Source organism: Gossypium arboreum, chromosome 2 (assembly GCF_025698485.1).
Source record: "Gossypium arboreum isolate Shixiya-1 chromosome 2, ASM2569848v2, whole genome shotgun sequence".
Lineage (NCBI taxonomy): Eukaryota > Viridiplantae > Streptophyta > Magnoliopsida > Malvales > Malvaceae > Gossypium > Gossypium arboreum.
In genome coordinates, this window is record NC_069071.1 from 6,525,981 (window position 1) to 6,550,722 (window position 24,742).

General features: G+C 34.1%; 1 protein-coding gene across 1 annotated transcript; it reads left to right on the forward strand.

Annotated features, from left to right (window-relative positions):
- The first annotated feature begins 14,412 nt into the window (after positions 1–14,412).
- LOC108466793 (cytosolic sulfotransferase 16-like) lies at positions 14,413–15,720 on the forward strand. Its single transcript, XM_017767159.2, has one exon. It carries the CDS (start codon positions 14,502–14,504, stop codon positions 15,507–15,509), a length of 1,008 nt encoding a protein of 335 aa, XP_017622648.1. The 5' UTR covers positions 14,413–14,501; the 3' UTR covers positions 15,510–15,720.
- The last annotated feature ends 9,022 nt before the right edge of the window (positions 15,721–24,742 follow it).

Consider the following 24,742-nt stretch of genomic DNA (forward strand, 5'->3'; position numbering starts at 1 on the left):
AGCCGTTTTAGCCGGCGGAAAGTATTTTAGTAAAAAATTTTTGGTCATTTGTTCCCAAGTAGTAATTGACCCTCGTGGTAACAAGTTCAACCACTTTTTAGCTTTGTTTCTCAGTGAAAAGGAAAACAACCGAAGACGTATGGCATCATCAGAAACGTCATTGATTTTAAATGTATCGCAAAATTCTAGAAAGTTTGCTAAGTGAGCGTTGGGATCTTCATCCTACAAACCATCAAACTGAACAAACTGCTGTATCATTTGAATTGTGTTAGGTTTCAGTTCAAAAGTATTTGCAGCTACAGCAGGTCTAACTATGCTAGATTCAGTTCTTGTTAAAGAAGGTTTAGCATAATCATACATAGCACGTGGAAAGGGTTTTGATTAGCCACAATTACAGGAGGTAGCTGATGGTTTTGGTTTTCAACCATCTCTTCGATTGGGGGTTGAGTATCGTCTTCTTGCTCGTTTTCTGTGTATCTTAGGCTGCACCTTTTTTCTCTTTGATTTCTGCGAATTGTATGATCGATTTCTTCGTCAAAAAGTAATGGTCCTGACGGGTTTTTTCTAGTCATAAACTATAAAAACCTATCAAGAGAAAGAAAAAGTAAATTAATTAATAATAATAATATAAAATTAAATTGCAAAAAAAAAAATAAATGGCTAAAGTAATAAAAATTGAGCGTTCCTAATATTTTAGTTCCCCGGCAACGGCGCCAAAAACTTGATCGCGTGATTCGTAACAAGTAATAAATATTTATAATGAAGATCAAACCTAGACTAACTATTATCACGACGAAAAGGCAAGCGCACCTATCGAACAATAGTATAGTAATGGCAAGACCGGGACATCATACCCAACGGAACTAAAAGTACTAGTAATAACTATCTTTTTATTATTTAACCTAAGAATAAATGGGTTTTTTGTTTTAATTAACTAATTATCTAAACTAAGAACGCACAGAGAAAAGAATTGGGGAATTGCTTTTGGGAAAAAATCGATTGACTTGAGACAATACCTAAGGAAAAATCCACCTAGACTTTACTTGTTATTCTGGCTCCAAATCGGACTATTTATTCATTCAACTTATTCCGTAGAGATCCCTAAGTTATGTTATTAGCCCTATTCAAGACTAATAATGTCTAATCCCTGGATTGAATAACCAAGACTTTTCTCTAATTAACACTTTAGGGTTGCTTTAACTCGATCTATGGATCCCCTTATTAGGTTTTACCCTAATCCGGCAAAATCTTGTCACCCTATTTCTAGGCGCGCAATCAACTCTGCTTAATTATGACGAGAGTACTCTTAGACAGGGTCTATTCCTCCTCTGAATAAGAGCTTATCTTGAATCAGTATCCTGGGATATCAAAACAAGAATTAAGAACACATAATTAAGAACAAGTTAAATATTTATCATACGATTCAGAAAATAATAACAAGATTCGTCTTAGGTTTCATTCCCCTTAGGTATTTAGGGGATTTAATTCATGACTAAATAAGAAAACATCTCAGAAGAATAAAGAATATAAAACATAAAGAAAACCCAAAACTCTTGAAGGGAAATTAAGGAGAGATCTTCAGTCTTGATGATGAATTCAGCTTCTGAGATGGATCAATCGGCTTCCTTGGAGTAATTCCTTACCCTCTCCTCTCTGTGTCCCCTTTTTCTCCTCTTCTAAGGTGTATTTATAGGCTTTTGAATGCTTAGAAGCCCTCAAAAGTGGTCTTTTCTGAATTGGACTTAACTTGGGCTTGATAGGGACACGCCCGTGTGACACGGTCGTGTGACGTGATTGCCAGGCCGTGTTCGATCCGTTAAATTGTACACGGCCATGTGGGTCAATGGCCAGGTCGTGTAAATCGTGAAAGCCTTGGTCGACACCCTCGAAAGACACGGGCGTGTGAGCTACCCGTGTGGCAAGGCTTAGGCCATGTCATCTTCTCAATTTGGTCCGTTTTGTCCCTTTTTGGCTCGTTTCTGGCTCATTTCGCTCTCCTATGCTCTCCTAAGTATAAAACATGAAATTAAAGCATTAGGAGCATCAAATTCACCAATTCTAATGAGAAATTATCCATAAAATGCATTAAATATGGGGTAAAAATATGTACAATTTATGGTTTATCACCCATCTCCACCGTCACATCCATTATGCACCTTCCTCCTGTTGGGCAGCCCTCATGCCTGTTACCGGCATCTATGATCCCAGCCGCTCAAAGGCATTGGCTCTCTCTCCTGCATTGCGATACCTCTACGCCCTTTTAGCTCACATCTCAATCGGGCGATGAGAGAGCACCAGCGTCGTTAACACTCACGACACATACTTTCTATGAAGCATGAGGCAAGGGCATATTTTCGATCTCACATACTTCATCTCCCTTGCCTTTCGCCATCAGACAGAACGACACCAAAATGGAGTCATCAGCAGTGGCCCTTATGTAACTCGTCTAGCTCGATACTTTGGGCTTCTGAACACATCGGCACAGTCCTCATCGCTCACACTTATCGGCTAGATGTTCCCACAAGGCATCCTAAGTATGCTCCACATGAGGATGATAGAGCGTCGTCATAGGTTCGATTCTCCTCAATACCGACTAGCACGAGCCACCGATGAGGATGACCCTGAGGATATTCCTGACCATATCCCTTCAATTCATGAGGACCCACCTACTCAGCCACCGTCGAGTCACAGACCGGTTCATACGGCTGCTTTATTAACCAAAATTTCTAACCACCTAAATCGTTTTGAACAATCAGTGATTCGACAGCATAGAGGTGACCCTGCAGTAGATTTGCCAACATTTCCGCATTTCACCTCCAGCACCACCACCTCACGACCCAGCTGCCGATGAGGACTTTTGAGTCCATTTATTTTTTACTTTATTTTCCTTTTCCTTTTGTTTTTATATTTCTTTTATTTTTATTTCTATTTTCAGTTTCCATGTTTTAAAAAGACTTTAATTAGTATATTTTAAACTCCTTAATTTTATGGCTGTTTCTTTACGAGTAACCATAACAACCCCATTGATATAACTCTCTAAAGCATTACTGATGATATTGCAGTTTCGAAAGGTTCAGTAGATTGGTGCTACTCAGGAATACACAAACAATCCTATGGGGATAGTTAATCCATGATTGCCATGTCCTGCTTGACCACGACCATAGACACCACGACACCGACCACCATGATAACCTCTTCGCTGGGTGTTGTGATTGTGGAACCCAACCTCTACCACCACCTTCACCTCTATCTATATGTCACATGCACATCATTTCCAATGTCTCTAAACCCGCTTTCGCTCTTTCAAGGACTACATCCAAATTCAGGGCAGTTTCACTTTTCCCCTCTTCTATAATATTATGCTTATGTTGTCATTATCTATTTTTGTACATTGAGGATAATGTACATATTAAGTGTGGGGAGGTTAGTCATATCATTATCAGAAAACGCCTGAATTTTGTCTAATCCCCAAGTAATTTTTTTCATATCACTATTAGAATGAATTTTGATTAATTCATGATTTTTATTGATATGTTTTGGATCAAAACATAGGTAATTGTGCATTGATCGTCTAACTTTAAGGCAATAGAGAATCAAGTATGATAAGTTGACTTTTGAGTATTAAAATTACTAGGTTGTTTCCCTGAATTGAGGTATTATCTTGAAGTTCTAAGTTTACAGGATTGACATCAAATACCCATAATTTTTGCTAGATTTTGAGCCTTTTAGAGTATATATCTTCCTTACTCACTTTTTTTATTGGTTATGAGTGTCTCAACATTGATTTGCTATTCTAGAACTTGCATCGATTATACATGTCGTGTAACAGCCTAATTTTCAGTGGTGTCAGGAATAGAGATTTGAGATCACTAAATCCGATGAGTGAGTCAAAAATTTAATAAATTAATACCTTTGTGTCAAATGTGAATATAGAAGTATTTTTGAATTAGTGAATTTGGTGATTTAAAAGAATTAATTAGGTAAATTGGGTTGAGAATGAGGTATCGAGACCTCGACTTCATAAAACAAGCCATAAATATTTTTAGAAATATTTATGGAGTGTTAGTGAGGTAGTATTAAAATTTTGTCAAAAAATTTTGACGTTTGGGTGGTTAATTAAATAAAAAGGACTAAATTGAAAAGATATAAAAGTTGCTAAAAGGATTAAATAGCTCAATTGTCAGATGAGAAAGGACCTAAAGTGAAAATAATCCCAAAGGAGATATTTTGGGCGGCAATAGATGATAAAAAAAATAAGAAAAATGGTGAAAGAAGGGCAAAATTGGAAAATTACCAAAATTAGCTAAATAAAAATAGGACCAAATTGGAATATCTAGAATTCTCTTCATTTTTTCTTCATTCTCATCAGCCAAAACGCCATAGAAGGGGTTCTATAAGCTGGTATTCCATAATTGTTTCACCAAGTGAGTTAATCCTTGCCTTTTTCTTATAATTTTTGTGTTTTTAAGACTTTTACAACGAGGTCCTACTATTAACTTCATTATTTTTTGATTTCATGGATGAAATTGAAAGTCATCATGGTTGAGTGCTGTAAGTTTATGATGAAATAGCATGCAATTGAAGCTTTAATTTGTTTATGAGATGATTTTATTAGGTAATTTCAATAGAAATTGATTTTTAGGACCTAATTGTGAAAATGTTTGGAATTAAAGTCTAGTGCTGAAATTCTGATTCCCAAAGCTTATAAAGTAATTTAAAGTGATAGAATAAAGTGTTAATTGAGAAAAATCAACTCAATTGAGAGACTAATTGAGTAGGGACGAAATTATTATTTATTAAAAGCTTAGGGAAAAAATGGTAATAAACATCTTGCACTAAAACAGTTTTGGGCAGCAGTAGTAAGCTAACTTGCACTAAAATAATTTTGAATAGTAGCAGTAAGCTAATTTTGAAAAATCATCATAAATTGTAGAAATCGAATTAGAAGATGAAAAAAATATTGAATTAAAGCTTATTGAGTCTAGTTTCTCATAGAAGAAATGATATAAGCAATAGAATTGTAAATCATAAGATATAATAAATTTTGTAAGACAATATCAGAATGAAATTGGGTTCCCCTGTTCTGACTTTGAAAAATCATAAAATATTTAATAAAAATTATTAGGGGCTTAAATTTTATTTTTAGAATTCTAAATGAGTCTATTTTCAAGAGAAATAAATGGGAACATCATTCAAATCCTGTATGAGGAGATAATTAATTTTTAGTAAAGAATGGTCGAAACTGTCAGACAGCAGAATAGGGGTGACTTTAAAGAATAAACTGTACTTATTGGTTAAACCAAAAATTATGAATATTTTATGGTAAGAAGATACGTGAGTCTAGTTTCAGGGAAAATTAGCAGATCTTAATTTGGAGTTCTGTAGATCAAGATAAAAATAATTTAGTGACTATGACACGGATGGATAACTTGAATATTCACATAAGTAAATAGTGAAAATTATGGATAATGTTACTTACAAGTGTGTTATCTATACTAAGGATGTGGATGGAGAGGAGGAGGAGGAAAATATACATATATATATGAATGACTTATGTATAAATCGATCACATGTCCGATTATAATCGATAAATGTTGAATTAGAAATGATATAATGTTTTATTTGGAATATTTATTATGAAATTATGATTATCGCTATAATACAAAAATCGAACTTGTGAGTTTATATAACTAAAGTTTAGTGACCATTTGTTAAAATTATTAAATTTCAATATTATTTTATGAATGGTGATTAATATTTATGTATGTTAATTTTTGAAAATAAGTAAATTATGTACAAAAGTTATGAAATTGAACTGAGTATTTCAGAGGAACAGAACGCAAGAAATGAGTACGAGCTTTTAGTGAAAAAAATGAATTGATGGTAAATTACCCAAGTAAACCGAGATTCAGCATTTGGTGCGAATTCTCATGTTTGCTTTCCGTTTAGCTCTTACGAGCTTTCGTTAACTCATATGAGTTTCAGTTAACCCTTTTGGGGTTTCAGTTCAGCTCTGATGAGCATCAGTTAGTCTTCGGGCTTCTGTTTAGCACTTGTGTGTTTCAGTTAGCCTTTGGGCTTTTGTTTAACACTTGTGTGCTTCAATTAGCCTTCGGGCTTCCGTTTAGCAGTTATATGCTTCAGCTAGACTTCGGGCTTCAGATCACGATGTGCTCAAATCCGTAAGCCGTTCCTTGAATGGACAAGTTGGTAACTCGTAAATGTAACGTGTGGAAAAAGAAATATAAGTAATGTTATCATTATTATTATTGAGCTCAATTATGTGATTTCTTCATTCAGAGATTGTGTTTGATAGGATATGTTAGTAAATTATGAGTATGTAAATCAAAGTGACAGAATTTAAACACCTAATGAGGTTGAGCTCATTCACATGAATTTGTCATTTGAAATTGTGATTGATAGGAAGAAACAGTTAATTGCATGCTTATGAATGGTTACACATAATTATCTGAAAAACAAGAAAAATGATGGTTATTTATATATGGAGACATGAGACATTGATATATGAATGTGGAATATGTCTGTTAAATGTGTTCATTCATAATTATGGAATTATGTACTTCATGTGCGCTATTTGCATAAAGATGATATTTCAAATACTTTGGTGAATAAAGCTTAAATATGAAATAGTATGAAATCAAGACAATTTGTTATGAAAATATATTTAAATTATCTGTAAGTGTTTTGTACTCTTCGGTAATGCCTCGTACTCTATTCTGGCGACGGATACGGGTAGGGTGTGTTACATGTCGAGACCACACCTTTGATTTGATATACTAAAATGATAAAGGCACTTAGGTTTTAACCCATTTACCCTATAAAAAGCCTACCCACATAATTGACCCCTAGTGAACCCCTTTGAGCCTTAACCATTGTTTCTTGATTTTCCCCTTAATGATTAATCCACGACTTAACCCTTTTTTGATTCGTTCAAAATTTCTCTTTTTATTAACTCCCTTTTTATCGAGATTTGATTTGATTAGTTACCTAACTATTTCCGTCCATTTCAGTTGCTGAATTATTATATACTTTCCATTATTGTTCTTATTCTAAAAAAAATGCTTATTTATATTCATTCAATTACATATTGTTTTATAGAGCTTGGATAAGTTAAAGTTATTATATTGAGGGAAAGCTCACTTTATTTTAGAAAGTTTTAATTCTGGCACCTGTTTGTAATTCAGTATTTAGCTTTATTCTTCTAAGTTGGGTAATTTATTAAATTAATCTCGATTCTAACCCTCTTTTTTAGCCTTTATCCACACCTTTAACCCAAGCCCCATTACAACTCTGTTAAAGACCTTTTGATTCGTGTATCATCTCATTTATAGTGGTGGAGATTTGATTTTCATGCAAGCCTATGGTAATAACTTTTCATGTTTGACTATTGAGTGCTTAATTATTAAACCTTAAACACTTCGAGTGATTTGAGTGAATCTTTAGTGAGGATGTCAACTCTTGTTAATTTGGAATCAAAGGTGATTACTTAGATAAAGGGGGATACCTATGATTTTATGATTAAAATGCTCAACTTGGATTGTTTGAAACTTTGATGTTCTTTTAGTTGAATTCTCAATGTATGATTATCTATGGACTACTTCGAAACATTATTGATGAGAATTATAAGTTAAGAAGAATTAATTTTAATTGTGAGTTGAGAATTTTGCTTGAGGACAATCAAATGCTTAAGTGTGGGGATATTTGATAAACCATAATATATACATATTTCTACCCCATGCTTGGCATATTTTTGGAAGGATTATCATAAGATTTAATGAATTTGATGCTCATAATCCTTTAATTTCATGTTTTATACTCAAGAGAGCTTAGGATAGCAAAAAGAGCGAGAAACGGGCCAAAAACGAAAAAATAGGCCTAATTCAGTGTTTCACACGGCCTAGGCACCTCCACACGGGTAACCCACACGCCCGTGTGTCATGGTCGTGTCGACATTAAACCAAGTCAGAATTGCACACGGCCTGAGCACCTTCACACGGGGGTGTCATATGGCCGTGTCCCTATCGAGCCCAAGTCTAATTTTACTCGGAAAAGGCTAATTTGGGGCTATTTTGGGAATTCTAAACTCTATAAAAACACCCGATAGGAGGATCAAGGGGGGAAGCGGAGTAGAAAACAGAAAATACTCGAAGAATAGCCATCAAAATTAGCTTGGAAGTAGGGTTTGCTTCAAGACTGAAGATCTCCATTAAATTTCTACCGAAGTTTTTGGGTTTCTTTATGTTTTGTTATTTTCCCAATTTTGAGATGTTTTCCTCTATCGTTACGAACTAAATTCCCTAAATACCTAGGGAAGTTGAAGCCTAAAGACAAATCTTATTACTATTTGAATTATATGATAAATACTTGTTCTTTTTCTTAATTATGAGTTTTAATCTTTGCTTTAATATTCCAGGATATTAATTCAGGTTTGATGTGCTTATTCAGTGGAGCAAAAGTCTCTGTTTAAGAGTAGATCCTCTATAATTAAGCAGAGTTGCATGCAATCCTAGAGATAGAACGATATAAATCTGCCGGATTAGAGTCAAATCTAATAAGGGAATCCATAGATCGAGTTAATGCGACAATAGGGGTTTTAGTTAGAAAGAGATTTCAGTTAATCAACCTAGAGCCAGATGTTTTTGGTATCGAGAGAGATAATAACATAAAACAGGGATTTCTACGGATTAATTCAAGTGAATAAATCGTCTAATTTAGAAGTAATAATTGAAGTCTAGGTGAATTCTTCCTTAGGCATTGTCTTCTCCATTGGTTTTCCAAAAGTATTTTCCAACTTCCATCTCTTAGTTTTCCAAAAGTATTTTCCAACTTTCATCTCTGTCTCATTCTTAGTTAATTAAATAATTAAGTTTAGCTTAAAAAACATCCCTTAAATTCTTAAGCTAGATAATAAAAAAGATAGTAATTACTAGTACTTTTAGTCTTTGTGGATACGATATTTTCGATCTCACCTTAATTATACTACTGTTCAATAGGTGCGCTTGCCTTAGTCAAATTTTTAGATAGTTTAGCGACCATCACCAAGAACTCTCAGAAATAGGATAAAAAACTCCAACATCTAGAATTTTAATTACCTCAACTTTTACGACTTCTTTCATGTTAGGATTCAGTCGTCTTTGAGCTTGCACACAAGGTTTATATTCATCTTCCATTAAAATTTTATGGGTGTAAAAAGAAAGACTAATCCCTATAATGTTGGAAATCTTCCAAGCTATGGCTCTTTTATGTTCCTTCAACACTTGAAGTAACTCATCTTTTTTTGTTTGGATGCAAATCTGAAGTAATAATCATTGGTAATGTGGAACTATTTCCAAGAAACACGTATTCTAGGTGATTTGGTAATTGCTTCAGTTCTAATTTAGGAGGTTCTTCAATAGAGGGTTTTAATTTTAATTCATTGTTTACCTCAATACCCTCATAATTCTTCTGTCTCAGTGAAGACTCATTAGAATTTAATTAAGCTTTTGTCTTACCTATTGCAGTATCATCATCATTTACCTCCTCTCCTTGAGCAAGACACAGTTCCGACGTGTCCTTATGAACGATTTCCTGTAAAGAATATTGGGTAACATGATCAATAAAATCAATAAAATAACAGGAATCATCTTGTTCTCTAGAGAATCTCATGGCATCATAGATTTTAAAAATAATTTCTTTGTCACCTACCCTAAGCACAAGTTTACCGTCACCCACATCAATAACAGCCCTAACAGTGGCTAAAAATAGGCGACCCAAAATTAAAGGCACCTTAACGTCCTCATCCATGTCAAGCACAACAAAATCAATAGGGAATATAAAATTATCTACTTTTACGAGCACATCTTCAATAATACCTCTAGGATACTTAACAGATCTATCAGCTAATTGAATACTCATCCTAGTGGGTTTTGGTTCCCCAAGACCAAGCTGTTTGAACATTTTATAAGGCATCAAATTAATACTGGCACCTAAATTAGCTAATGCTTTCTCAATATTCAAACTACCAATTAAACAGGGAATAGTAAAACTTCTTGGGTCTTTCAATTTGGTTGGTAGCTTGTTTTGAAGAATAACTGAACATTCCTCGTTGAGTTCCACGGTAGATAGCTCTTCAAACTTCCTTTTATTTGTTAGAAGCTCCTTAAAAAATTTAGCATATGTAGGCATCTATGAAATAACTTCAACAAAAGGTAAGTTAATATGCAACTGTTTAAAAAGTTCAAGAAATTTACCAAATTGTGCATCCATGCGGTCTTTCTTCAACTTTGCCGGATATGGAATAAGGATTTATATTCCTTGAGTACTAGTGTTACACTCACTTCGGGTTTTACCACTTCGGGTTTTACCTCTTCGTCCTTTTCCTTATCAGATTCTTGCGACAACTTCTTTTCAGGTTCAGTTAACACTTTCTCATTCCTCAATGTAACTGCTTTTACATCCTCTCTTAGGTTGGGTTCGGTGTTGCTAGGCAAACTACCTTGTTGCCTTTTCGAAACTAATTTAGCAAGCTGCCCAATTTGATTTTCGAGCCCCTGAATCAACGCTTGCTGATTTTTCAAGGCCTTCTTAGTGTTTTGGAAACGAGTTTCTAACACCAAAATAAATTTTTCAAGCATCTCTTTAAGGTTCGATTTCTTTTCTTGCTTACAAGGTTACTGCTGAAAACCTGGAGGGGGTGGTGGTGGTCTTTGATTTTCTTGACCTCCTCATGAGAAATTTGGGTGGTTCCTCCAACCTGCATAGTAGGTATTACTATAAGGATTGTTTTGAAATCTAGGATTATTACCCATATAATTCATTTGATCATTTTCCATGTTAGGACCGTAGGGTAAATTTTGTAAATTGTTCATTCCATCTCTACTCGTGTCACACTGCATCACCGGATGTACCTACGTAGAACCACATAAACCATCAATATTTCTATTTAAAATTTCTACCTGATTTGTCAACATGGTAGTCGCATCAACGTTAAAAGCATCGACTGCTTTTGCTGGCTTTGTCCTTATAACTTACCACTAATAATTATTCAATGACATCTCCTCTATGAACTCATAAGCCTCCTCAGGTGTTTTATTATTTATGGTACCATCGGTGGCTGCATCGATCATCTGCCTATTTTGGGGGTTCAAACCATTATGAAAAGTCCTTATACCTCTCCTACGCATCATATAAAGTCTCTAAATTCATTTGCATGAAAGAGGAGATATCGTTCCTCAACTTAGCTATCTTAGTTGGTGGGAAATATTTCAATAAAAACTTCTCGATCATTTGATCCCAAGTAGTGAGGAACCTTGTGGTAAGGCGTTCAACCACTGCTTAGTCTTATTTCTCAACGAGAAGGGGAATAATCATAGGTGAATGGAATCGTAAAAAATGTCATTTATCTTGAAAGTATCACAGAACTCTAAGAAATTGGCCAAATGAGTATTTGGGTCTTCATCCTGCAAACCATCAAACTGAACAAACTATTGAATCATTTGAATAGTGTTAGGTTTCAGTTTAAAATTATTTGCAGCAATGGCAGGTCTAACAATACTCGATTCAGCCCCAGTGAGAGTGGGCTTAGCATAATTGTACATAGTACGAGGAGTAGGATTCTGATTTACAGGTATTGCGGCAATCACTGAGGTAGCGGATTATTCCAATTTTCAGTCATCTCCTCAGTAATATTGGTATCGTCCTCGTACTCTTCCTCTATATACTGTAAACTTCGCCTTATTTTTCTACAATTTCTGCTAGCTGTTCTTTCAATTTCACTGTAAAAAAGTAGAGGTCCTGACGGGTTTCTTCTAATCATAGACTACAAGAACCTGCTGGAAGCAAGCAAAAGAAAAATTAGTAATTAAAAATAAAACTAAAATAAAAATAAAATGCAGTAAAATAAAAATGGCTAAATTAATAAAAAATCAAGCGTTCCTAATATCTTAGTTCCCTAGCAACGACGCCAAAAACTTGATGATCGTTTTATGAATCACTAAGGCAAGCGCACTTATTGAATGGTAGTATAGCTATAGTGAGTCCAAAATATCTAATCCACAAGGACTAAAAATACTAGTATTAATTATCTTTCTATTATTTAGCCTAAAATAAAAGGGATTTGTTTTAATCTAAAATTAACTAAACTAATTAACTAATGAACGCGACAGAGAGTGAAGGAAATAATCGAATAAACCAATGATAAAGACAATACCCAAGGAAGAATCCACCTAGACTTCACTTATTATTCTAACTCTGAATTAAATGATTTATTCACTTGTCTTGATCCGTAAAAATCCCTAAATTATGTTAATATCTCTTTCGAGACTAAGAACAACTGACTCTAGGTTAATTAATTGAAATCTCTTTTTAATTAAAACCCCTATTGTCGCATTAACTCGACCTATGGATTCTCTTATTAGATTTGACTCTAATCCGGCAGATTTATGTTATCCTATTTCTAGGATTGCAATCAACTCCGCTTAATTATGCTAGATCCACTCTTAAACAGGGACTTTTGCTCACTGAATAAGCACATCAAACTTGAATTAATATCCTGAAAATATTAAGGCAAGAATTAATAACACATAATTAAGAACAAGAACAAGTATTTATCATGTAATTCAGAAAATTAAATAATAAGATCCGTTATAGGTTTCATCTTCCCTAGGTATCTAGGGAATTTAGTTCATAATTTTAGGGAAAAATATCTAAAAAATAGGAAAACAACAAAACATAAAGAAACCCAAAAACTTCGAGAGAAATTGAAAGGAGATCTTCAGTCTTGAAAGAGATCTTACTTCCGAGTTGAATCCATTGGCGTTTTTCGAGTAATTTCTGCTTTCTACTCCGTGTGCCCTCTTTAGGTCCTCTTCTAGTATGTATTTTTAGACTTTAGAATGCTCAAAAAACCTAAAAATTGGCTTTTTCCGCGTGTTTATGAAATAGGGAGCGATATTAACACGGGCTGCCACATGGGCGCGTGGCCATCCCGTGTAGCTCACAGGGGCGTGTGCTCAACCCATGTGGAATTTATCTTGGCCGTGTGGATCTTTAAATCAGCCTGTTTTGTCCGTTTTTGGCCCGTTTTCCACTCCTTTTTGTTCCCCTATGCTCTCCTAAGTATAAAATATGAAATTAAAGGATTAAGAGCACCAAATTCACTAAATTACATAATAAATCATCCAAAAATATGCTAAGTATGGGATTAAAATGTGTTACTTTTATTGTTTATCAATATGCCATGTTGGCTTGTGTGCTTTGCTTAGTACCAGACAAGTTGACGCTAATGACTTACAACCTGTTTTTTAGTTTGTAATATTTTATATTATATACTTTTATATATAATAACATATTAAAATATTAAAAAATATGTTAAATTTTTATATTAAAATTTTAATAAATAAGAAAATATATAAGTATTCAATATTAATTAAAATAATATAATATTTTAAATAATAATATGAACAAATTTAAAATTAGATTGAATTAGTAATTTATGAATATAAATAGATTGAGATAAAATTTAACGTTGATATGTTAATTTGGACTGATTTGGATAAGTATAAAATGGGTTATATATATATATATATATAAGCAAAACCAAATTCTGTTAGAAAAGTTTAGAAAATATAACCAGAGATTGTTCACTATGAGAGACGAAGGCAGTGAGGTGAGTTCATTGCCACAGTCAGTAGCACTTTAAATTACAATTCTTTTTTACTAGAGGAAATTTCATGATTATCACGGAGCATTTGAGCAGCATTCGTGACGAACTGGATTTCAAAGTCGGTGAAAATTTTTCCTTTTTGAAACAGAACCTGTGGTTATTCCTAAAATACAAAATCAGGATGATGATTGCTTCGGGGATAATGAATCGCACAGTGTTCCATTCTTGGAGGCACAGATTAACAAAGATGTTAACGATGTTGGAAGATAATTTGATATTTAGTCTTTATACTTTAAACTATAAAAATTCAGTCTCCTTATTTTTTTTTCAATTTAAAAATCTTATTTTAATCGTTACTGTCATTGATATTTTCTATTAAAATTGTTAACATATTTATTTCCAATCAATAATATGAAATATCACATTAGGGTAGCTTAATCAACATGTAAAATTTACAAATTTGACAATAAATATTAACGAGTTTAATAATTGGATTGAGATTTTAAATCAAAACAGTTGGAGTACTAAACATTTAACTTTTAAATATAAAATTAAATTTTAAATTTTATCAAAATGCAGTGACTTATTATATCTTAATATTCAAATTGAAAATTTTTATTTTTATTTTTATTTCATCTTCATCGTATTTGTTTGAGCCAGCTATTGGCTTTGAATGGCGTGGGACTCGCGAGGTTTAAAATAATGGTTTCTTAATTTAAAAATACCACATGATGTTGGTAGACGCAATTCCCACTTTTAGTCAAATATAACGGATCATTTGCAAATCCTTGTTGCAAGATCTCTAGAAAATTAGTTCCTCTACTTTGCCATCTTCCTAATGGAGACTTCAAAATTTTTTCCGACAGTAGAGACACAAGATGAAGGCTATCAAAAGACATTCAAAAACTGCGCTGAACTGGTGCCAACTCTCCCTCGAAGCAAAGGCTGGTGGTTAGACGAGCTTTTCCAATGCCAAGGCTTCTGGATGTCTAGTTTTCCCATCAGAGGAAGCATGTTGATCAATGACCACTTCAAGACTCGACCCACTGACATCATCGTCGCAACTTCCCCTAAATGCGGCACCACCTGGCTCAGAGCCCTTGTTTTCTCCATTATCAACAGACATTCTTTTGATTTCAACGACCATCCTTTACGCAAACTAAACCCTCAAGAGTTGGTTCTCTTATTTGAAGGACATATTCATAAAGATGGGTCAACTTCCTTCCTTGATGAGCTTCCTTCGCCTCGCCTTCTTTCAACTCACATTCCTTACTCTTTGTTTCCAAAACGCATGACCGATGATAACTCTGGTTGCCGTTTCGTTTACATCTGCCGAGACCCCAAAGATGTTTTGGTCTCAAAGTGGCATTTCTCCAACAAGTTGAGACCCAAAGAAGTACCACCACTTTCTCTAAAGGAAGCCTTTGACTTGTTTTGTAATGGGGTTTCGCACTATGGACCGTTTTGGGATCACGTTTTGGGGTATTGGAAAGCTAGTGTGGAGTCACCGAAGAAGGTGTTGTTCTTGACATATGAAGATGTGAAGAAGGAGCCTTTGGGGTGTGTAAGGAAAGTTGCAGAGTTCTTGGGAGTACCCTTTTCACCAGAGGAAGAAAACAAAAAGACTGTGGAAGAAATAGTGAAGTTGTGTAGTTTCGAGAGCTTGAGCAATCTAGATGTGAATAGAAGTGTTGCAAAACGTTCGGAACGTCCTGTTAGCAACTCTGATTTCTTCAGGAAAGGTGAAGTAGGAGATTGGGTTAACCATTTGTCACCTGAAATGGTTGAAAAAATGAATCAAATTACAGAACAAAAGCTTCAAGGTATTGGATTCAACTTTCATTGACTCCTACTACTTCATGCTGTTAGAATGATGTAGCTACTGGAGCCTATAAATCTATTCACCGTCCCAGTCTCAGTGGATCTGATTTATATTTCATAAACCCTTTAAAACTAAATAAAAGAAGTCTTTATTTTTATATATGTGGTTATTTTGGATCTGCTTAGGTTTAAATTTTATTAAGGGAATAATAATGTGTGGGTTTTTAATTTCATAATATGTATACGTTATGTGTGGATTTTGTGGTCCGATATATTTTATATTGATTTCAGTATCATGTGATTTCTATCTTATGGCTAATTATTTTTTGGTTATTAGATATATTTTAATATTTGTAAAAGAAATATATATTATATGTTGAATTGGAAGTAGAAGGATATATATTTTCTTTTTATATATAGATTTAATTATTTTAAATAAAATTGTCATTGATAACATAGTTATAAATCCAATATAAATACAAATATATATTGAATTAGTTATAATGAAAAATTAAACAAGTATATAAAGAATTCGAAAAAAAACCTTGTATATAACATATACATCACAAAAATAAAAGTCACAAATCATAATAAAAGTCAAACTTAGTAAAAACTCAAAACTTCCACCATAACCATAAAATCATTAATTGCTACATAAAATTTTAAAACAAGTTACGACTAATTAATTCAAAACCGATGTGTATTTGGACTATTTTATTAGCAATAATGGTATCTTATTGCTAGTAATGTCAACGATTATCTTCAGCAATTTAATCAGTTCATATAAATTTATTTTAAAAATCTTAGGATTATTTTAATGCTTGCGTCTTGGGTATTTATTAATAAATCGTATACAAATAACTCTATTAACAAATCATCTCATATTTAAGAATTATAGTTGAATTAAAAATAATTTTATGTAGACTTAAAAGAAGACATATAGCCCATCCTACTCCATCTATTTCATTTCCTGGAGCAAATGTAACAATACATAAGAATTTATAGGACGTAATTTTGTATATGGATGTAGTAAGTCGCTCTATAATAATAAAAAGTGGTGGTCATAATAATTATTCTCACCACAAAAAGTTGAAAATTAAAGATAATGCGGAGACTGATAATAAGATTAATGTTGAAATTAAGATTAGTAGTTTCATCCTCTGTTCCAATTTTTAATTGTTGCTCATTTATGGCATGCTTATATGTTTTTCTTAATTTTGCACATATATCTATACAAATGAAATATTTATTTATGCAAATTTTGAAAATTGATAGATTTTATTTGCAACAAATGCATGGGGTTCAAGCTATGATTTTATTGTATTGAGTTTAATGTTTTATATTTAGATGCTTCAAAGTTGAAATCTATAACTACCTTAAGACTTATTAATTTGGTGTTTTCTTCAATATAATGCTAGTATATCTGTTTGTATGATTAAATCACATGTGATGGTAAACCAGGAGCTTACCTTAGTATTATTGAATCACATGCATAGTAAACCACAAGTTTACTAGTCCAAATATACTAATTAGTTAGCATGACCGGTTAGACCATCTCGATCTATAATGATGCGGTAAAATGAGAATTTACATGGAAGTTTATCAATGAACCTGAAGATTATTTATTTTAAAGATTTTTTAAATGTTGCTTGTTCTCAAAGAATATGGATTATTAGAACTTTACTAACAAAAGTTGAGATTAAATCTCTAGCATATCTAAAAGAAATATGGGCCAGTTTATCCAACAATTGGATGTTTTGATTTGATTTTGGTAGATGCATCTATAAGTTAATCACTTGTGAGTTATCAAATCACAACCTATAGTTTGCAAGATTAATTGTTTAATGATTTGTTTAAGAACAATACTTTCATTTATAGAATTTAAGAAGTAAATATGTCACACTGATGGTCACTAAACTAACTATAATTATGACAAAGACAAGCACACCTATCGAATAATAGTACAGCTATGGTGAGTAGGGAATATCGTATCCACGAGGACTAAAAGTATTAGTAATTACTGTTTTTCTATTATTTAGCCGATAAATTGGAGTGATTTTTTTAATCTAAATTTAATAATCTAATTTAACTAAGAATGCAACAAAGAATGAAATAGGAAAATAATCAAAGATAACCAAAGAGAAAGACAATACCTAGGAAAGAATCCACCTAGACTTCACCTAGACTTCACCTATTATTCTGAATCTGAATTAAACAATTTATTCACTTGTGTCTTGATCTGTAGAAATCCCTAAATTATGTTAATATCTCTTTCGAGAGTAAGAACAACTGACTCTAGGTTGATTAATTGAAATCTCTTTCTAATTAAAACCCCTATTGAGAACAACTGACTCTAAGTTGATTAATTGAAATCTCTTTCTAATTAAAACCCCTATTGTTGTATTAACCCAATCTATGGATGCCCCTATTAGATTTGACTCTAATTCGGTAGATTTATGTTGTCCTATTTCTAGAATTGCATGCAACTCCACTCAATTATTGTAGATCTACTCTTAAACAGGGACTTTTGCTCCACTAAAATAAGTACATTAAACATGAATTAATATCCCAAAAATATTAAAACACGAAATAAACATACATAATTGAGAACAAGAATCAAGTATTTATCGCGTAAAACAGAAATTAAATAATAGGATTCATCCTAGGTTTCATCTCCCCTATGTATCTAGGGGATTAGTTCATAATCCAAAATGAAAACATCTCAAAGTCAGAAAAACTACAATACATAAAGAAATTCAATAAAACTTTAAAAGAAGTTAAAAGGAGATCTTCAATCTTGAAGGAGATCTGTTTCTGAGTTGGCTCTAATAGTGCTCTTCGAGTCTTTTCTTTAATCTTTTCTGAGTACCCCCTCAAGTATTCTTCTAATTGGTATTTATAGACTTTAGAATGCTCAGAAAGCCTAAAAATTGGGTTCTTTCGCGTATCTAGGAAGTAGGTTGCAAAATTGACACGGGCAAGGTACATGGGCATGTGGATCCTGAAAACAACTTTTTTGTCCGATTTTGGCTTGTTTTTCGCTCCTTTCACTCCCCTATGCTCACCTAAGTATAGAAACATGAATATAAAGGATTAAGAGCATCAAATTCACTAATTTACACAATAAACCATCCAAAACGCATCAAGAATGGGATTAAAAATATGTTACTTTTATGGCTTATCACACGCCCCAAATATAGTGGACCAATAGTCCAAATATCTAAATATATAAAGCCAATAAGGGTATGAATTAAGTAGTTTTGCAAAAATGAAATAAGGAAAATATAATTTTTCACTAAGTCCTAGAATTGATTATGAAATATACTTTTTTATGGTCAATGCAATAACCTTTAGATATCTTATTAGTTTGGTAGTGCATGAAAATTTGATATGTGTCTAATGAGTGTTGTTATAGTCTTTTATATGAATCACTATATAATGAAGTTCATATTAAAATCTTTGAAGGATTTAGAATGCCGGAAAGATATAGAAATTTCTAGGAAATTGTTCAATATGTTTGTGTGAATAATTATATTAATTGAAATGATTTGAACATATGTAGTAAATTAGACTCAGTGGATTGTAGTTGAAGGAAGATTATAAGATAATCCAAAATAACTATATGTATTTTTGTAGAAGGATCATGATCAAAGTTTGTTATGGTTATTGCCAGAGCTCCTGAAGAGATCGAAATATATTTCTCCAAAATTCTTCCTCACTCATGACATTTAGAAGAATGATGATATAAATGTTGATCAAACATCATTCAAGCGATCATTTGAAATGTTAGTATTCAGGATGGAATAAATAGAATATGAGATAATATGTGATGTTGTCATGAGGGAAAGTAAATATGCGATATACTTTTTTTCCCTTAACCGAGGTTTTGTCCCACTGAGTTTTCCTGGTAAGTTCTTTAATGAGGCAGCATGTTATGCGTATTATAGATTTATGTACTTTTTTTCCTTCACTAAGAATTTTTTTTTCCATAGGAATTTTATCTTAGTAAGGTTTTAATGAGGCACATCATCTACTAATGGATATTCAAGAGAAGTGTTATAAATATTTCATTATTAAGTGGATGTTCATCAAGATAAAAATAAGTTTAATGTACTTTAGGACTCTAATATTCATTAGAAGTAATGTTTTATTTTATTGTTATTTCGATGTCTATAAATATAAACTTTAGAAAAAATTGTTAAAAATTGTTCTCTATTACTCTCCTATTTTTCATTTTTTATTATTTTATTTCATAACACGTTATCATCATTAATCTAAACAAAACTTTAATAAATCTTTAATAAAAAAATGAAGTTAGAACATATGCATGTAAACCGAAATGGCGTCATCAGCTTTTAAAGCCTAGGTAGAAAAAGACCTTTTGTGATTTGTATGTGAACCTTTAATAAATTCTTAGATTTATAAAGGAAATTAAAATAAAATAGATTTTAGAAAAATGTAGTTTTTAATCGGTAAAGGCATGACTGAGATTTTCAATCTATTGGTTGAAGGACAAGTTTGATCCTTTTGTAGTGAATCACTAAAATATTTAGGTTAAAATATGTCATAAATGTTGGGTATGGGTCCCACTATGTGGGAAACCCATATTTTCTGCCACAATGTTTTGCCTTCTTTGGTTTTGTCAAAAGCCAATTTTTTGGCCTTTTAACGTGGGAGTGGGCAGCATTTTTATTAAGAGAAAAATTCTCAATTTCATCCAGAGAAAGAGAATGAGATTGAAGCTCGTTGGAGAAAAAGAGAGAAGAGAAAAATCAGTTTTTTTCAAGTTTGGTGTAGTAGTGATCAACTCTTCGATCGAAGGTCCATCCGTGGTTCAATTGAGCTGATTTTTGGACAGTAGCTAGACGATAAGGTGTTCTTGACTTTGTACGGTCGGATTTTTCATCCGAGTCTTGTAGCGTCAAAAATACCCGTTTTTCAGCAGCTGCGTTTTTGGTGATATTCTTTCATTTTTCTCTCTTTTGCTAAAGATTACATATTGTTAGCCTTGTTGGAGTTGAATGCTTGTTGTAGGCTTGATATTGTGATCTTGTAGTTTAACATTTGATGATAGTGGAGCTCTTGATCGGACTCTAAAGTCCCGTAGTTTTTACCCTTGATTTAGAGGGGTTTTCCACGTAAAAATACCGGTGTCTCTATTTATTTTTGTTGTGGTTGCATTAGTTGATTTGTGGTTGATTAAGGTTGCTAGAGAACATATCTTGTGCTATTGTGCTTGCCATAATTTTTGACAAGAGTTATAGGGAGAGAAAGAACATCGGTTGTGCTTTCGCTTTGTTTCGGTTGTTCGGTTTCTTCCCAACAAACTGGTATCAGAGCTTGGTTATTGTGTCAGATAATTATGGAAATTAATACGAGCAAGATGATTATGTTGAATGGCACAAATTATCAGCTTTGGTGGAATAAAATGAAGGATTTGTTGTTTGTGAAGGCTTTGCATCTTCTAGTCTTTACTACTCAAAAACCCGATTCGAAAAGTGATGAAGAATGGGAATTTGAGCATCAACAAGTGTGTGGCTTTATTCGGAAATTTTTTGAAGAAAATGTTTACAACCACATTGATCATGAGACACATGCTCGAACATTATGGGAGAAGCTTGAAAGCTTGTATGCTTCGAGGTTGGGCAATAACAAGTTGTTTTTGCTGAAGAAAATGATAGCGCTGAAATATAAAGAAGGAATGTCTATAGCTGACCATGTTAGTGAATTTCAGAGTGTGATGAATCAGTTGCTTGGTATGGGTGTCAAATTTGATGACGAGATTTTAGGACTTTGGTTGCTTGCTACTCTACCAGACTCTTGGGAGACCTTTCGGGTCTCGCTCATTAATTCTGCCCCACAGGGTATTATTACTTTGGATTTGGCTAAGAGTGGTGTGTTGAATGAAGAGGTTAGAAGAAGATCTCAGGGTTTTACATCACAGTCCGAGGTGTTGGTTATCGAGAACAGGGGGAGAAACAGAGACAAAGATGGAAAGGGTAGAGATAAAAGCCGAAGCAAGTCAAGATCGAGATACAAGAATCTTTGAGTGACATTATTGTGGTAAGAAAGGTCATATCAAGAAATATTGCTTCAAGTGGAAGAAAGAGAACAAAGGTGGTGGTGATAAACACGATCGAAATGACGATGAAAAATCCGAGCGTGTTGCTACTGTTGTTCGTAAAGATCTGTTAGTTATTTGTGATGAGAATTTGGTCAACCTAGCATGCGACGAGACTAGTTGGGTGATTGATACTAGTGCATCACTTCATGTCACGTCGAGGAAGGAATTCTTCACATCTTATACTCCTAGTGATTTTGGGGTATTGAAGATGGGTAATGACGGTTTGGTTTCAGTTATTGGTATGGGAGATGTTAGCTTGGTGGGTAACAATGGAACAAAGTTAATTCTCAAGGATGTCAGACATGCACCGAATATCTGTTTGAATTTGATTTCTGCAAGAAAGCTTGATGATGAGGGATTCTGTAACACCTTTAGTGAAGGGCAGTGGAAGCTGACTAAAGGCTCCTTAGTTGTGGCTTGAGGAAAGAAGAGCTCAAATTTGTACTTGATGCAAGCTTTGACTTCTCGAGAGACGGTGAATGTGACAGTAAATGACAGCTCAACTGAGTTGTGGCATAAACGACTCAGTCACATGAGTGAGAAGGGGCTTAACTGTTTAGCGAAGAAGAATCAACTTTCGGGTTTAAAGAATGCTACACTGAAGAATTGTGCTCATTGTCTAGCAGGAAAACAAAGAAGAGTTTCATTTAGAAGCCATCCTCCTCATAGAAAATCAGAATTGCTAGAGTTGGTCCATTCAGATATTTGTGGTCTGATAAAAGTAAGATCACATGGTGGTGCACTTTATTTTGTAACTTTCATTGATGATTGTTCAAGAAAGCTATGGGTTTACACTTTAAAGTCTAAAAATCAAGTCTTTGAGGTGTTTAAACAGTTTCAAGCATCAGTTGAAAGGGAAACAGGGAAGAAGTTGAAGTGCATTCGTACTGATAATGGTGGCGAGTACACAGGGTCGTTTTATGAGTATTGTCTGCGATAGGGAATCAGACATCAAAGAACACCACCAAAGACTCCACAGTTAAATGGGTTAGCTGAAAGAATGAACCGAACATTGATTGAGAGAGTCAGATGTTTGTTGTCAGATGCAAAGTTGCCAAGATCGTTTTGGGCTGAAGCTTTGAATACAGTGACACATGTGATAAATCTGTCTCCTAGTGTTCCTTTGAAAGGTGATGTTCCAGATAGAGTTTGGTTTGGTAAAGACGTGTCATATGATCACCTACGTATGTTCGATTGTAAAGCATTTGTTCATGTTCCAAAGGATGAAAGATCCAAGTTGGATGCCAAGGCTCGACAATGCATTTTTATTGGTTATGGTCTAGATAGTGAGTTTGGTTATAGACTCTATGATCCAGTTCAGAAGAAACTCGTGAGAAGCAGAGATATTGTCTTCATTGAGGATCAAACCATTGATGACATTGATAAGACGAGAAAATGGATTCACAAGGTAGTGGTGACTTGATCGATGTGAATCCGGTTCCCCTAGACTCTTCACCAGATCCTATCCAGGATGATGTGCATGGTGATGTTAGTGGTGACCATCAGACTATAGGTGACTTTGATACTCCTATGGATGATGTTATGAATGATCAATAACAAGCACCTATAGCTCCACCAGCAGTTCCACTTCGAAGGTCATCCAGAGATCGACGATCTTCTGTCAGGTATTCTCCTGATGAATATGTTCTTTTGACTGACGGGGGAGAACCTGGATGTTATGAAGAGGCTATGGAGAGTGAATGCAAATATCAGTGGGTTGAAGCGATGAAAGACGAACTTCAATCCTTGCATGAGAACCATACCTTGAATTGGTGAAACTGCCTAAGGGCAAAAGAGCTTTGAAGAATCGGTGGGTTTACAGGTTGAAGCAAGAAGAGAAGTCTTTATCTCCACGATACAAAGCTAGATTGGTCGTCAAGGGTTATACTTAGAAAAAGGGGGTTGATTTTGAAGAAATATTTTCTCCAGTTGTGAAGATGTCCTCTATAAGAACTATACTGAGTTTGGCAGCTTGTTATGACTTAGAGGTTGAACAAATGGATGTGAAAACCGCTTTTCTTCATGGTGACTTGGAAGAAGAGCTTTACATGGAGCAGCCAGAGGGTTTTGTTGCACAAGGGAAAGTGGGCTATGTGTGCAGATTGAAGAAGAGCTTGTATGGTTTGAAGCAAGCTCCAAGACAATGGTACAAGAAATTTGAGTCTGTTATGGGGGAGCAAGGCTACAAGAAGACTACTTCTGATCATTGTGTATTTGTTAAGAGATTCTCTGGTGATGATTTTATTATTCTTTTGCTCTATGTTGATGATATGCTTATTGTTGGTCAGAATGCTTCTAGAATTGAGAAGTTGAAACAGGAGTTGAGTAAATCCTTTGCAATGAAGGATTTGGGGCCAGCAAAGCAAATTCTTGGCATAAGATTGACACGTGATAGAAAGGCCAAGAAATTATGGTTATCACAAGAGAGGTACATTGAGAAAGTACTTCAAAGGTTTAGTATGGACAAAGCTAAAGCGGTGAATACTCCCTTTGCTATGCACTTTAGATTGAGTATTAAGCATAGTCCTTCCACAGAAAAGGAGAAGGAAGAGATGCAGAAAATTCCTTACTCTTCAGTCATGGGTAGTTTGATGTACGCAATGGTTTGCACGAGACCAGACTTGGCTTATGCCGTTGGTACAGTTAGTCGGTTTCTTTCTAATCCAGGCAGAGAGCATTGGAATGCAGTGAAGTGGATTATGAGATATCTTCGTGGCACTTCCAACATGAAACTTTGTTTCGGCAATGAGAAACCTGTTCTTGTTGGGTATACAGATTCAGAGATGGCCGGAGACATTGACTCGAGGAGATCTACTTCAGGTTACTTAATCACTTATGCAGGGGGGTTGTTGTGGCATGGCAATCAAGACTGCAAAAGTGTGTTGCATTGTCCACCACGGAATCAGAGTTTATTGCAGCAACCGAAGCGTGTAAGGAGATGCTTTGGATGAAGAAGTTTGTGCATGAGCTTGGTTTTACTCAGGAGAAGTATGTCCTGTATTGGGATAGCCAGAGTGCTATTCATCTTGGTAAGAACTCAACTTTTCATGCTAGATCTAAGCATATTGATGTGAGGTACCATTGGACACGAGATGTTCTTGAAGCTAAGCTATTAGAGCTTGAGAAGATACACA